Source organism: Natator depressus, chromosome 3 (genome assembly GCF_965152275.1).
Source record: "Natator depressus isolate rNatDep1 chromosome 3, rNatDep2.hap1, whole genome shotgun sequence".
In the NCBI taxonomy this organism is placed as follows: domain Eukaryota; kingdom Metazoa; phylum Chordata; order Testudines; family Cheloniidae; genus Natator; species Natator depressus.
Window position 1 is genome coordinate 48,451,478 of NC_134236.1, and position 16,743 is coordinate 48,468,220.

The 16,743-nt window shown below is 40.2% G+C and overlaps 1 protein-coding gene across 1 annotated transcript in view; it reads right to left on the reverse strand.

Moving 5' to 3' along the window:
- BMP5 (bone morphogenetic protein 5) overlaps nucleotides 1-16,743 on the reverse strand; it is a 74,723-nt gene that overhangs the window by 36,407 nt on the left and 21,573 nt on the right. Inside the window, exons 2-3 of the mRNA XM_074947846.1 lie at nucleotides 10,358-10,550; nucleotides 2,386-2,534 (exon numbers count right to left, since the gene is read on the reverse strand). Of these exons, the coding sequence (XP_074803947.1) occupies nucleotides 2,386-2,534; nucleotides 10,358-10,550 (342 nt within the window). The remainder of the gene's footprint in view (nucleotides 1-2,385; nucleotides 2,535-10,357; nucleotides 10,551-16,743) is intronic.

The window sequence follows — 16,743 nt, forward strand, 5'->3', positions numbered from 1 at the left end:
AAGTAGTTTTTCAGTTAAGAGTTCACAGGCATTTTCCATAAGGCAAGACAGTAATTTTAAACCAATAGCTTTCTGGAAAAATTAAGATGATGATTTACCCCCTTTGAATGCACCAATGCGTGTTAGTTACCTAATAGCCTGATCTACTAACACTTACTAATGGGTGCATACTTACTACCAAGGATATTCCCACCGATGTGCCTATGTTCATCGGCAAGCATTTGCTAACTTATGATCCTGCAAGCAAGCTATTTTGTGGAAGGTTTGCAGTCTCCCAAAAACCATATACTAAAATGCAGTGTCAGATTAAAAAAATGACAGAAAAACTGTTGAAGCCTCATTTATTTATTATTGTCTCACTTATTGAAAACATCTGTCCCCACAGTAACTTCAGCAAAAAGGAGTTCTTAGATCTGTGAATAAAAATGGGCAATATCTTCATAAGACAAGGGCCTGGGTGGGGACCTATCAGAGGAGTTGGGGAGATTTTCTAAAGCTGGGAATGTTCACAGACTGATGAATGAGAAATGCAATTTCTGAACCCAGATCATTAACAATGAGAAAGTGCTGCCTAGGCAGAGGAAAAAAGAAAAATATCAGTCCTGACCCCAGAATTTCTTCTGGTCCTTATTAACGTCATGTCAGCTAATGTTCAGATTAACTGACACCATAGATCACCTGACCTCCGACACAAATACTAAACTGACAGGTCAAGAGTTTAATTTGGAAGACTTTTTGTGGAGTATGGGCTAGTTAAACCGTTTCAGAGATCATATAATAACTCAGTTTACTAGTATTTCACTTTTAATTGGTTTTTAATGATGCGTATGTAGAGGCTAAATTCTCTAGAATATTCTTTGTAACTAAACTTGCATTTACGCATAAACTATGCAGCTGTGTTTAAAAGACACACTTTTAAATGACCAGTATAACCAGGGGTGTGAATGTCTGGTTGAGCAGAGACAAGCTGCTATTTTAGTAAGATGGCAGATTTTTTTTCAGCAGGGGACTGGGGTTATTCCCTTCCCCATTCCTTGCCCTAAAGCTAGGTGAGGGAAAGTGGTATGAATTTTATCCCAGGTTACTGCATAGGGTTCAAGTATTCACTTTACGACTGATCAGGAATTTTGCAGGACAAGGTAGGTTTCAACTAATCTCCCCATTCAAAACATATATTTTCAAAATAAAAGTTTCATATTTTGGTTTCAAAACCAAATGTTTTGACATCTTAGCCCTGGTCTACACTGGGGGCGGGGAAATCGATCTAAGTTATGCAACTTCAGCTACGTGAATAACGTAGCTGAAGTCGACGTACTTAGATTGACTTACCATGGTGTCTTCACCACGGTGAGTCGACTGTTGACGCTCCCCTGTTGACTCTGCCTACGCCTCTCACGGCGCTGGAGTGCAGGAGTCGATGGGAGAGTGCTCAGGGATCAATTTATCACATCTAGACTAGACACGATAAATCGATCCCTGCTGGATCGATCGCTGCCGGTCAAACCGGCGGGTAGTGAAGACATACCCTAGTTATCTATGTTTTTTAAAAGGTAATGTTTTTAAAAGGTTGAAATGTATCAATTGACCCAATCTGAAAACCTTTTTGATTTAACAGTTTGTGAAACTTTTTAAGATTTCAACTTTTTGTCCCAATTCAAGATGGGAAAACATTTTTGAATCTCATAGGAAAGAAAAAATGTCAGACCTAGTTCTTTCTTCCTCCATATCGTTCTCTAGAGGCAGCAGCTCAGTGGTGGTTCTAGTGGAGAGGACTCCGGGCAGTTCAATGAAGGCCAGGGCTCTGGAGGTAGCATGGGTAGGAGCTTTGGGCCCACAAAAGTCATAGTTTTCAACAGAGGACTGTTATGATAATTTCTCTTGGATGAAAAATGAAGCCATAACTACCTAGGGCAAGACTTTTTTCTTCTTCTTCTTCTTTTTTTTTTTTTTTTAAAAGAAGGGCCTGTCTAAACTCTATGAATGTATAACTTATGGGTATTCTCAGTGTTGCAGACCTGAAGAAGAGCTCTGTATAGCTCAAAAAGTTTGTCTCTTTCACCAGCAGAAATTGTTCCAATGAAAGATATTACCTCACCCGTCTTGTCCCTGTCATCTTATAGGTAATCATCAGTGGCAGTCCCATACAATAAATCTTACCTAAGTGTTCATTACGTGTAATCAGATTCACTCCAGTTTGTAAAATCACCATATTCTATTACACTGAGAACATATTGTTGTGGAGGTGACAGGGTAAGCTAGCAGTCTCATCCTGTCAACCAGCAGCAAGTACAACTTTTATCCATTGCAGTTCAAATTGGTCCTGCACACAGCGGGCTCGCAGGCCACACCCCAAGCATATAAAATGAGGTATAAACTGTAACTTACCATCCCCAGTTTCAACACAGAGTTGCAAGCCTAAATTGTTCTGTGGATTAATCACCCAATGGTTGCTGGTCACAGTGATATCAAATACAAGCCAGCCCACATTAAAAGCTTGAGTCTTCCTTGTGTCCAGCAGGAACAGTTCTGCATCCCTATTTTAAAAACAAACAGCAGAAAGTTAGGGCAATAGCAAAGTCATTGTTTCTTGTGTTGATCTGCACTCCTGAGAGTGATCTGCCAGGGCCCATGTGAGCAGTGAGGCACAGCTTTTTGGTCTTCCTTTGCTGTGACACAGGGTATTTGCATATCTTAGCTGTTTCCCCTGGAAAGAGACTGCCTATAACAGAGTCCTTGGTGATTCCTTTCTCAGGGAGGGAACCTGACCACAGCCAGTTCTCTACACCAGGCAGTCATATAGCTACCATGGCTACACTACTATTTTTAGCTTGTTAGCTCATATGAGAGCTCGCAGAAGTGTGTCCCCACAAGCTAGGAATCAGTCTGGATTTTAGTGCAGACATACCCTAAGTGCTTGGTGTGGATCATCTCTTTCTGTTTGTACAGTACCTAGCACAATAAGCCCTGATCCATGATTGGGGCTTCCTGGGCACAACTGTACTACAAATAAATAAAATAATAATAATATCGGTATCAGTTTACTTTTCTTAAAGCAGCATGCAAGTTCAAGGTAAACATTCTTACCCCTATTTGCCATGGTGGGCAAGCTTTTGTAACCTCAGAAATCTTTTAGTAAGTAAAGTATCTGATTCAAAATTATTTCTGTCTGAATTAATGGTAAATGATTCAAGTCAAACTTAATCCATCCTTCTCTAAAAACTATACTGATAACTGCACACACCAAGATTATATGTTAAAGAAATACAAAGGGACAACAAGCTTATAAAATACGAAACGAACAGGTTAAAAATTATGGTGGCCTTGGGTAAATGATACTTCAGCCAGGAGCTGTGCAGATGGACATCACAGTGACATGACGGGTGGAAACTGGCATGTCTAAACTGTCAGTTTTAAATGCAGACATAGGCTCTGATTCTGCAAATGTATACAGATGAGTAATTTTACACACAAGATTTTGAGAGATATTGTGCACCTACAGCTCTCATAATAGTCAATGGGAGCTGCAAGGGTTCAGCATCTCTAAGAATCAGGCCAACTGACCCCCAAGGGACTACAGTATACACAAGTGGGTAAGTGTTTGCAGGATCAGGGCTAATAAAAGGTGACCTATGGAGAGGAGACTGGCTCTTTATTAAAACAAGATCAATCACATTGAGCCAGTGCTCCCCAATTTCTCTGTTAAGTTATAATGCTAGTGAGGACATTCTCCTGCTGTGCTCCTATCTATTTGATTATAGCAGAAATGTGTTAATGACCACACAAGAAGAAAACGTACTGCTTCCTCTGGGTATAACCAACATGAAAAAATCCTACAATTCACGAGACCCGGACCCGCTACTCAAGCACTGAACACATTAACAGCATACCACAAGCTCATAAAAAGGTATTCTCTGGGGTCTTAAATGCCTAATTTTCCTCTAATAAGCAGTTTTATCGGAACTTTAAATATTAAACATCTAGCTGTAAATGAGATGGCCTTCTAAGATGGTTATTTATAAATATTTTTATATCACTTAGTAACAAATGTACACAAAGATGACAATTCTGTAATACTATTTTGGAGCAAAAATATGAGATTTTTAAAAATTGACTGTTTTAATGTTTACTATTCTCTTCAAGAACAAATTACTTAAATTATTAAACACAAACAGGAAAAAATGTTTACAAAACTCAGGATTTTGTAGTAAATATTTAAAACACATCTGAAACAACTTTACAATGATAACAGAACTGGTAGTTTCATACTCACTCCCCACCAAGGAGTCCATGTGATAATGTCTGTTAAACATGATTTTCTTTTAAGACTCAAATTAGCCTTTATTCCAGATCTGTCATTTTTGCAGGAGAGCCCTTTACAAGGGACCTGGTCTACACTACACAATTATGTCAGTGTACACACTACAGCCTTGCCCTGCCAATGTAAGTGCCCTCCTACATCAACATAATAACTTCACCTCCACAAGAGGCATATGCTTATGTTAGTTAGGGCATCAGTGTCTGTGTGGACGCTGCCTTACTTACATTGGCTGTTGGCTGTCTTGTCAATTTCAGGGCTCTATGCTGGAACCATGAAATTGGCAAGAAAGCCAGGCAGCTAGAGCTCAACTGCCCCTTACTCCCCACTCCCAGCTGGCTGTTGCCTGTAGGCTCCCTATTCTTCATTCAGGGAGCCTAGAAACTCAAGCAGCTGTCTCCCCGCCACACACACTCTCACTCTCTGGGTTGGGAGCGGGGAGTTGCAAAGCCCAGGCTGGAGTGGGGAGGCGAAAGCTGAGGGAGGGCGGGGGAGAGGAGAGGGCAGCTGGGCTCACAGTGGGGAGCTGCCCAGAGCTCAAGCCCTGGCTTTCAGCCCCCCCTCCCGCACGCACACACCCCCACTGCCCCTCTTCAGTTGATGGAAGCACTCCTGGTAAGGATGAGCACCACCGACAGAAGGTGGGTAGTGTGGACATCAGTAATTACTGCGGTGGCTGGAAGTTGACCTAACACAGGTCAACTTAGGGCTGTGGTGTGGACATGCCTAAGGAGTTAGGAACCTTTGGATTTGCACTCCCTCTCTTAGTTATTCTCTCTTATTGATTCACAAAGCTACTAACTGCTATGTTTTTGACTTGTACCAGAAAGATTCCAAATATGCCCTCAGATATATCCACGAAAAAGCCAATTGGAGCTGAACATTCTTATACAATACCGAAACAAGCCCCTAATAATGGGTCTAGTCCTCAACTCCTTCTTAGAGACAAAATCCCTAAAGGGAGTTTCGCCCAACTAATGATCTCAGAGCTGGCCAATATAACTTAGTCTACTTGCACTGCTGCAGCTGACATGAACTTAGCTACCCTTTGGCATTGGTACTTCGATCTTTTGGTTCTTCCTTCTTCATGCAGCAGGATCAGGTAGTGTAACTGGCTGTAACAAAGGGATTATTCTTCCTCCTTGGCTTCACGTATGGAAAAGTTATTCATTTTAGGGAACTACAGAAAACAAGAAATGATAGCTCAAGGGAATGGTAATACAATATAGAGACTTTCACTTCTAGATCACTGCAAAGAATCTAGCCCAGGTAAATAGTAACTTAATACAGAACTTCAAAATATTTGCAACAAAAATTTGACTTTTTTCACATTTTGTTTCAAACTCAGGGTGAAATACTGCCCACCATGAAGTCAGTGGGAGTTTTACCATTAATTTAACTGGGGCCAGGATGTGACCCTTATTTTGAGCCCATTTCACCCAAAAGTGCACCACATTTTGTGGATTTTCTCCTTTTATCCAATGAAAAGCAAGCATGGGTCCATTCTGAATGATAGGCAGCTTCAACATTCAGATTCAAAATGCAAACTTTCATATTTTCTATGCAAAAAGTAGCCTATCACATGTAATGAAAACATGAAGGGGGATGAAGTAGCCTGAAAGAAAAGATTGAACAAAACAGTGAACATCTGGTTACAAAATTCAGGGGGGAAAAATGCCTCCATCATAACATACTCTGGTAGTGACTTAAAGATTTTACCACGAGAAAGGCTATTGTGTGTCTAAGCATAATGCGTTTGGTGACCTCAGTCCAGTTCCTCGTGGTCAGCTGTCCATGACAGAAAATCCACCCCAGCTGAGAGTCTCAGCAGAGGCAGCTCTGGACAGAATGGATGTGCAGCTCCTGATCCCCAATGGCCAGCTGAGCTGCTCTCTGATTGCAAGAGCTGGGCAGGATAAAGGTTCACAAAATCACCTTTGTGAGCCCCTGAATCCTGGGGCAGATCTGTCCCAGGCCACCTCAGGACCACTACAGCAGCTAGCTAGAGATATCCCACTAGTATTCCTTTTCTCCTACCCTCACTCCCTGAATGAAGGGCTCTGCTACGGCATCTTTATGCCACCTGACAATTCCGCAAAGCACAGGACTAGTTAAGCTCATGACTCTGTGCCACCAGACCAGAACCAAGTATTTGGCCGGTGGATTGCATTACTTTCGTCACTGGGAATGGTCAGTCCAGCTCAGGGTTGGAGCACATTGGCAAAGCTATGTAGAAAATCTTGCACTATTGCCCATGCTTTATGTATTCTTGGGATAAGTTGAGAGGCTGTGTAACAGAGTCCTTAGGGGTTCCTCCCTCAGGTGGGTGGAGGAACCTGACCACAGCCAGTGAGCTATACTAGGTGGTCAGTACTAAGGCCCCATTTACCCACTATTTGCCTGGGGGTTCTGCCCTTTGTGGGCCTCCTTTAGTCTCTCTGGCTGGGGGATCAAAATAAAGCCACAACCCCCCCCCACACATTCAGTGATACGGCAACTCCTCACTTAACGTTGTAGTTATGTTCCTGAAAAATGCGACTTTAAGGGACATGATGTTAAGTGACTCCAGTTTCCCCACAAGAATTAATGTAAATGGGGGGGTTAGGTTCCAGGGAAATTTTTTTCACCAGACAAAAGACCACACACACACACACACACACACACACACACACACAGATTTAAACAAACAATTTAATACTGCTACACCGTGACAATGATTGTGAAGCTTGGTTGAGGTGGTGGAGTCAGAGGGTGGGATATTTCCCAGGGAATGCCTTACTGCTAAATGATGAACTAGCAATTGGCTGACCACCTCCAGGGTTAACGCATTATGGTTAATGTAGCCTCACACTCCTCAAGGCAGCACGAATGGAGGGAGGGGAGACAGAGAGACACACCGTGTGTGAGAGAAAGATGTGCATTTCCCCGTTAAGTAAGCTGACCCCACTCTTAAGTAGACTGCCTTGTTAAGTTAATCAGCAAGCTGAGAGGGCAGCTGCTGCCAGGAAGCTCCCTCCGTCCTGAGCCCTGTCTTTTGTCCCCCCTGCTCTATGGAAGATAGGGTAAGCAGGGTGCAGGAGCAGGGGGGAGGGGGACACCCTAACATTAGCCCCCCACTTTTCCCCCTCCCCCCCACACAGCAAGCAGGAGGCTCTGGAGAGCAGCTCCAAGGCAGAGGGCAGGAGCAGCACATGGCAGTGGGGGGAGGGACAACTGAACTGCCGGCAATTGATAGCCTGTTGAGTAGCTGCCGCAGAGGAAACTTAGGGGAATGGGGAGCTGATGGGGGGCTGCTGGTCCACCCTGGTTCTAAGCCCCCACCAGTTAGCTGCAAGAGGCTGCTCTTTCTGCGAGCAGTGGACAAAGCAGGCAGCTGCCAAACGACATTATAAGGGAGCATTGCACAACTTTAAATGAGCATGTTCCCTAATTGATCAGCAATGTAACAACGAAACAATGTTAAGTGGGATGACTTTAAGTGAGAAGTTACTGTACTCCCTTCTTGTGTTCCTTGCAAAGGGGAGTGGCACATCGATAATGCTGCCAATTAGGGTGACCAGATGTCCCGATTTTATAGGGACAGTCCCGATTTTTGGGTCTCTCTCTCTTATATAGGCTCCTATTACCCTTCCCCTCCACCCAAATCCCCTGTCCTGATTTTTCACATTTGCTGTCTGGTCACCCTACTGCCAATGATCCAGACCCATGCAATGAGTTTGGTGAAATTGCTCTGGCCGGGTCTCTGAGATCAGCTTAGCCTGTCTCCCTTACCCTGGGAGTTCGTTGTACTCTGGCTGGGGTGAAGGCTTCCTGCCTAGGAGTTCCCTCCACAACTTCAGAAGTCACTCCAGCAGTCTGCTGCTTAGGGCAATCCTCCTCCTCCCCTCCCTGCTGGCTGCAGCTTCCTCCCTGTCATGGATGATGGACAGAGCCAGAGGGGTGAGACTACCCCTTTCACAAGGGCTTCTCTGGCCCCTTCCTCATCCGTGTGGGGCCTATACACCTCATCACAGGCTGTCATATGCAAACCCGAAGCGTCGTTCACATACATGTGTGGCCAAACAGTCACAGAAAAAGTATAGGAGTACACAGTCTTTGCTGGTGACCTGAAAGTCAACAAAACTGGGCTCTGGTGGTCCAAATGGTGAAAAGAGGTGTCTTCCAGAATCTAGGACCACTTCTCAAGCACCCCAGATGCCCCAGCACTTTCCCTGCTTAAACCAAGAGACTATCTTACTGAAGAAGTCTGCTGACAGCAGTTACTGTGGTATCATACTGGGAGGAAGGAGGCCTCTGAGGTGACCAGGACCTAAACCATTTAGGGTTTTTAATGTCCAAACCAATGTTTGGTTTCACTCAGGAGCTAATGGATAGCCCCAAGTAACTATTGCTTACTAAGCAGTTGCAGAATGCAGCCGCCAACTGCAGCTTCTGAATGGTTCTCATGTAGCCCCCTTGTAGAGTACAACCTGGAGGTGACAGACCCATGAATAACTGTAACCAGGTCCGAAAGCCAAAACAAAGAACTTCTTGCCAAGCACAAATGATAAACACATTCTTGGCAACCACTGCTATTTGGCAGCTGGGAATCTAACAAGCTGTGCAGGTTTCAGACCTCAGCACAAACAAATGGTAGTGGAGCTGCCCTTTGGACTTGGGCTTCTTTATCAGTCTTTTGAATTTATAGAATTTGAAGACCCTGTTTGAATTTGAATTCAAATTTGAATTTGAAAACCCTGTTTTATTCACACCTTAATTTATATCTATTTAAAGATATCGATGTGCCCTCATGTTCTCCTCTTCCTTACAGTACCTTTTTAGAACCTGTTGTCACAGTTCTTTTGAATTGTTTTGCAACATGCATGCCCAGGAAATCAGCTCCTGCTCTGCAGATCTATAGAGGCAACATTCTGGGTACAGGTGACCATTTTCTGTGGTGAGTAATATTCTGAGTAAGATTCTCATTTTAACAATATTCCTTTGTTTTGTAAAATGAAACCCAATTTTGGGTTTTCATTTCCCTTTCCCTGCTACTAACCCTGAAAATATCCCTTTCGGGTGATGTATGAAGTCTCCTGCTAAAATAATGTAGGACCAGATTTTCAAAACGGCTTAGTATCCAGCTGTTCCCATGTAGGCATCTAAAGAAGTGGCCAGATTCTCAAAAGGAAGAATTTCCATGGAAGCCAAGTTCTGAGATCTTTTGACTATTTGGACCCACATATTTAAGCAGGAGATTCTCTACATTATTTTGAAGGACTATTTTCAGGGTTAGCAGTAGGAAAGGGAGAACCCAGGATTGGGCTTGCTGCTAGGTTTAAATGAGCACTTCTGGGTGCTGAGCTCCTAAAATGCTTTATTTGCATTAAACTTTAACATATGGTAATCCCATGGAGCAAAATGTGTATCTCTCTCTCTCTCACCAACAGAAGCTGGCCCAGTAAAAGATATTACCACACCCACCTTGTCTCTCTAATATCCTGGGACTGACACGGCCATAACTACACTGCCTAACTCACTCACAGACACACATAGCAGCCCTTGGCAGTATTTAAACAATAAATAACATTTTAAAAAAAATCAATACAGCTCTTGCTATGACAAAAATAAATAAAGCTGAACTGTACAGTATACAGTAGTTAAATGAAACTTGGCTTGTGGAATCCATATTTCAATGAAGGTTAACTTTTTTAACATTGGCCACTTAAATTGGGCATGCAATTCTGACATTTCCTCATCCAGAAGAGTTAACTTAACCCATCTGCACACAGAAACATGGAGAGCATGTATGTGTGCACAGATTAGGTAGTCAGGCTGGAAAAACTCTGCCAACAATGGAAACATTTTGTACAAGATTTTTTTGTAGCTGAATTTCTGTTGTTTCCCAGGAATTAACAGCCTCTTAAATTAACTGATGGTGACAATATCTTGCAGATGTTTAGATGCAGATGAATTTGTGAAAGATATCCAGTTATCACTTCTCCATTTGAGAGAATGCTAATATGAGGACTTTTTTTCTTTTTCTTTTTAAATAAATAGTACCTGTTCGGGTATTCCTTGATGATCTGATATATGCTAATCTTAATTGTTTCATTCTCAAACCGACTGTAGCTTCGGTCCTTGTAAATCCGGAATTCAGCTGCTGTCACTGCTTCTCCATGTGGGATTTGAGTCAAGTCAAATCGAAATTCTTTGTAGTGCCTTCTTTGATGAGAAAAGTCCTTGTCTCTTTCAACTATGAAAAAAAAAATTAAATTAAATTAAAGGAGTGAAATGAATATACCAATCCAATCATTAACTGTGCATTTACTATGTTTAAAAAAAATCCCAACAAACTGGAGGATATAAAACTGTGCAAATAATACAGCCACAAATCCAGACATATTTCCAGTTAAAGGAAACTCCACAAGCCAAATGGTCTTCAGTTCAAGAGGAAAAACCCTCTGTGGTTTTATACAAATTCCAGAAGTCAGAGTGGAAAGAATATCAAGAAAACTGAAAGTAGTCATGGTGTAAAGCAACTAAAAATATGGATAAAATGAAAGTTGCAGAAGGATTTGATACTTGGGTTTAGTTACATGTACAGCAAAAATTATTTGAGACACACAAATGATCTTGGCGTACATGACTGTAGGTAATAATCGGGAAAGAAAACAGGGAAAGCTGACTACTTCTGTCTGAGGCAATAAATTCTGGAACAGTGTTAAGTGCACCGTAATTGCTACATATTTAAGAAGAAACTACATCATATAAATTAACACATGCTGTCATCTTATGGCATAAAAGTGTCCTCTTTCAGTGGTATGAGTAAGAGAACCACAAGTCAGAGCTAAGTGGTTCCGGCTCCCAAACTGCACATTGAAGCAACACTCCTAGTAAAAGTCCTCTCCACACATATATATTAATTCTCTGCTATGTTTTTGTTTATGTACAGTTTCCAGTGCTTCTTTTATTGCAGCAAAGGTCCACCAGGAGCTAAAAATCTATCCTCATAACTAGTTAATCAGGATCCCACAGTATTTTAAGAACAGAGGGCCAGATCTTCAGCTGAGGTAAATCAGCACAACTCCATTAATATCACCAGAACTATGCTAATTTACACTAGCTGAGGTTCTGGCCCAGTAGTATGAGAGGACGTCTTTGCAGAATATTTGTTTTGATGCATCAAAGAAGCCCACATAATTACTCAATGTGATTTTACATGTATGAAAAACAAGATCACCCATCACTTTTATGCCTATGGGGTAATCAGTGGTAGATCCCCAACTGCATTAGAGTTCTGTACCTTACTAGATTTGGCAAGTCCAGAGTCAAGAATTCAGATCCATTCATCTGTCTCATCAAGAGTTAGCGCGTGTCTACTAGTGATGGGAGAAGTCCAAAGGGTTCAGAGCTTGAGTTCGGCTGGGATGAGCTGACAAACTGAGTCTCACTAAGCCCCACTACATTCTTTTCCCACACAACCCCTTCTCCTACTTTCAGATCTACTATTTTCATTCCACTGATCCAGGAGAGTAACAATTTTGGCCCGGAAGCACTCTACGTTAAAAAGGGAAAGGAAAGGAAAATAGGGCTAGGTTTTGAAGTGCGTAGTTAAGGACACAGACGTAAAAGTTGTCCTTCCAAAAACGTTGAAATTACTTTCAGAACTGTATTTAAAGCACCTCTGTCAACTCTCAATGCCAGTCCCTAAGTATGCACCTATTATTTAGTCTTTTAAAGCATAACTGGAAATGGATTTCATTAATATAGAATTCTTTAAATGTGAAGATCTGTTGACAAGTTTTGCTTTGTCAGTCTAACATACTGCACAGACTATATTATCTATAAGAAAGTATTATCTTTACTTCAGTGAAGATGAAATTTCTCTTGACGGACAAAGGACCATAAAACTCCTCTCTAAACAAACTCAAGGAGTTAGTTAGCCCAAACGCACATTTTGACTTTAAGGATCTGAGATTTTGTTCCATGTAAGACAAAGTCAAGACAGAAAAGAGGCAGAAGCATGTAAACTACCCGCTCTGCAGCCAAAGATAAATGGGCTGCCACTGAAGAGAAACAGGATACAGTCTATTTAATACCTCCATCACTAGCTCCTAAACAGCAAGATATATATTGGTATCAGACCAGTTTTTAAAGAAATGAGATCCCCTGATCGGCTTACTTAATGCTCCAATAAAGGATCTATATTTTAAACAGGACGACAAATCAATTTCTGTTTTATTGTTCGCAGCTACACTTTGTATTGCACATTCATGGAAAAATGGACTCTTTCAATGGAATTACAGTATAGAAAAATATATAAAAGCATTCACACCAAGTACATACACAAGAGAAGTGTTAAAAAGAGCATCAGAATTTAGAAATGTTGTCAACTTTTTTAGCACACTCAAAGGAGGTGGACACCCCAACCAACAAGCTAGAATCTTTAGCCAGGTTCTTGGAATATTAACCTGATCCTAAATAAGTAGTAAGTAATGTATGATGTAGTATGTTAACATTTTATTGTAACTGTGCCTCAACAAAAAGTCTAAAAAAATACACACTAAAGTCTTTCATTACTGATACAGAGTACAACATGAGTTAGCACATGCAATCACAATGAATTGTTCAGGGATGCTTTTTTTTTTTTTTTTTTAAATACAGTGAAGATCTTGCTATAAATTATGAATGTCATAATTGAACATTTAAAGACTACTTGGGAGCAGAATGTGCCAAGAGTTTTCATTTTTAAAATATTTTAAAAGTAGAATTAATCCAGGGCCCAATTCTACAACCCTCTGATTAGTACTTATTGAAGGAGTTCAGTGGGAGTTCTCATGTGGGTAAATGCTACTCACTGTGAGTAAAGGTTGCAGAATTAGGCCCCAAATGGGGATTTCAAATCCCAGAATTACTGGTCTGGTTTTCATGTCTGTCTACTTTGCAGTAAATTCAAATTAACAACATTTGTATGGAAACAGTAAGTATCCCCAATGGTATAACTCAGACACAAATAGGATCAGTATTTACAACACACCGTATTACAGCATTGATAGTATTCTCCTAGAAGCACACACAACTGCTGAAAGAATACTTATCATTTGCTGTTGAGTTAAACACAATTAAATATATTAAATAGGGCCAACACATATTTTACTTATCTATTTATATTATTTCAAAGAAAAGGCACTGTTGCAATATGGAGAACACACACACACACACACCCCTCTGTTGTTCTAGTGCATTCTTTTAGTCCTGATCTTCAATTGAACAGGACTGAAATTACATTCAGACAAATTGAAAAAACAGAGGTAAATGCCAGAAAAATAACTGATTGTCCAAATAAAGAACAGAATAAAAATAAAAGCCATAGGTGAAATCCTGGCTCTATTGAAGTCAACGGATAAACTTCCATTAACTTCAAGGGGGTTGGGATTTCACACTGTAGATTTCAGTATACCAACATGAGAAACTTAAAAGCAAACATAGGTGAACTAGAATGCCTAGCAATCAAATAAGATTTTGAAATAGGCATTACTGACACATAATGGAATTTAAAAAAAACCCAAACAATGTGATATAATAATAGTTATCTATGAACTATAAAGAAGGGCAGATTAGGTCATAGAAGTGGGGGAGTAACATTCTTTCTAAGAGAGTCCATATAATCCATTGAAATAAAACTTCTTAGTAGAGAAGATAATACAATAGAATCTGTATAAAGACAAACCCCACACCCCTACATTAACTCTATACTGGTAAGGGATTCCCTTCTGCCAAGGAAATCCTTTTCTGTCCATTCGGGGAAGCTTTCGGGTCCTTTTGCATGCTGAAGTAGCACAAAGGGAGCCATGGTTTCATCCAGGATCTGGTCCCATGACAAAAAGATTTTAGGAGGCAGAAGTTTCTGAAAGTTATGAGACTCTGAAAAACAGGTTCTTATAAAGGAAACACTTAAGCAACCTTAAATATTTACTACTCCAATTCTCTATCATATACATACACTCACCAATTCACTAGCTGAAAGGCAGCCATCGCAGGGATGGATCACAACAGCTGTTTAATGGAATACAGTACAGCAATACTATGCAACAGCTAACAACAGGAAGTGAGGAAAATATATCTTAACCATTTGAAATTGCAAGGGGAACTTAAATAAATGGAATATAATTACTCAAACTGGAATCTGACTAGAACATCAGAGCAAACGGTATTATAAAAGGGAAATCTTAAGTTGTTACAATTGCCCAGGACCTAGGTTTCAAGTCTCATCTTAAAAACAGAACCTCCAACATACATGTTTAATATTACATTGGGGCACTGGTTCACCACCAGCTCAGGGGGATATTAACAAGAAATGACTGAGTAAATGGCAAAGAGCATTTTCTTGCCAGCCATCAATATGGCCAATGAAACATTCAGTGTCACAATGCATTCATACTAAAATAAATTACAAAAAAAAAAAAAAAAAAAAAAAGCCACATCTAAGAGTTGCTTTATAAAACGGATCACCATTGATCTCAAGAGAAAATATTGGGTTAATTTTTCTGCTGGAGTAAACTGAGGCAGCTCCATTGAAATAGATGCAGAGAATTTGCATTGTCTACATTCTTTGTTCCTAGAGTATACATTTATATTTAGTCATATTAAAACAAATATAATTTGCTTGCGCCCAGTTTACCAAGTGATCCAGATTGCTCTGAATCAGTGACCTGACCTCTTCATTATTTACCACCCCCACCCGATCTGCAAACTAACAGTGATGATATTATGTTTTCTTCTAGGTCACTGATGAAAATGTTGAATAGAATGGAGTCAATAAACTATCCCTGCAGGACCTCACTGGAAACAAACCTGCTCAATGACAATTTCCAATTTACATATTACATTTTTACATTTTGAGATTTATCCATTAGCCAGATTTTAATCCATTTAATATGTGCCATGTTACTTCTATATCAAGTTAGTATGACAGAATCTATTTTCCAGAAACCCATGTTGATTTGCATTCATTACATTACCCTCCTTGCTTTTTTATTAATCAAGTTCCATAACAGCTACTTCATTATCTTGCCCGGATTCTATGTCACACTGACAGGCCTATAACTACCCAGGTTATAAGGTTTGTTCTACTCTTCTGGAATTTCCACAGTGCTCCAAGACTTATTGAAAATCCACATTAACAGTCCAGTTAGTTCCTCAGTTATCTCTTTAAAAATTCTTGTGTGCAAGTTGTCTGGACCTGCTGATTTAACAATGTCTAACTTTCGTAGCTTCTGTTTAACATCCTTTAAAGATACTAGAGGAATGGAAAGACTGTTATCACCATCTGATCAGACAATATCATCTGTTTTTTCCGCAAATATGGAACATCAATATTTACTGAACACTTCTGCTTTTTCTGCATTATTATTGATAATTCTACCATTTCCATCTAATAATGTATCAATACCCATTTTCAGGATTCTTTTTGTTCCCTATCCTCTTTTTTAAAAAAACCTGCATTTTATAGCCCTTAACTGTGCTGAGCATAGATTTCTTATGTCCCTTTGCTTCCGTTAGGAATTGTAGAAAATTGATAACTTCTGATTTATATTCATTACTATCAACTTCCCCTTTCTTCCATTTATTTTATATATTACATTACTTTTAATAGCTGCCTTCAGTTCCCCTGTAGACCAGATCTGTTTCTTAAGCAGTACAGCCTCTCCCGAATGGGGGATTGTGGTTTTTGGCATTTAATAAGGTGGTCTTAAAATGATTCCCAATTATAATTCACAATGTTCTGATTAAATTCTTCCTCCCAGTTGATCTGCCTCAAAATTGTTTTTAGCTTTGTGAAATTGGCCCAATTAAAGCACCACGTGTATATGTTACTAGTCTGGACTTTACTCTGGTTGCGTGTTATAAATGTGATCAAGTCATGATCACTTCTATCGAAACGATCATTTATTTTTTGTTCTCTGATTACTTCCTTTTTTAAAGACAAGGTCGAACAGAGAATTTGAACAGATAATTCCTCCATGTTGGCTGCAACACTTTTTGAGTTAAGAAATTCTCATTGATATTGTTTAGAAATTCCGAGGAGGGTTTTGTACCATGAGACCTCCAACACATGTCACTGAAATTGAAGTCCTGCATGATCACAAAGTTTTTTTCTACACATTATACTTACACATATTAAAGCTGTGATATTTTACTACTTAGCTTATTGTCACTGTTTCACTGTTAAATATACTTGCACTGGCAAAACTGGTGGGGCTTATAGATCATGTGACTGTAACAGGTCACTTATCCTAATCTCACTAAATTTCACTGTTTGAATTCTTTGCTCAAGCACTAAAATAAACTAGTCAGTTTTAACTACCTCAAGGTGAGAGAGGTTACGGTAAGCTGATATACTACAAACTACACTCGTTTACATCTTGAATACAATGAAATGATAG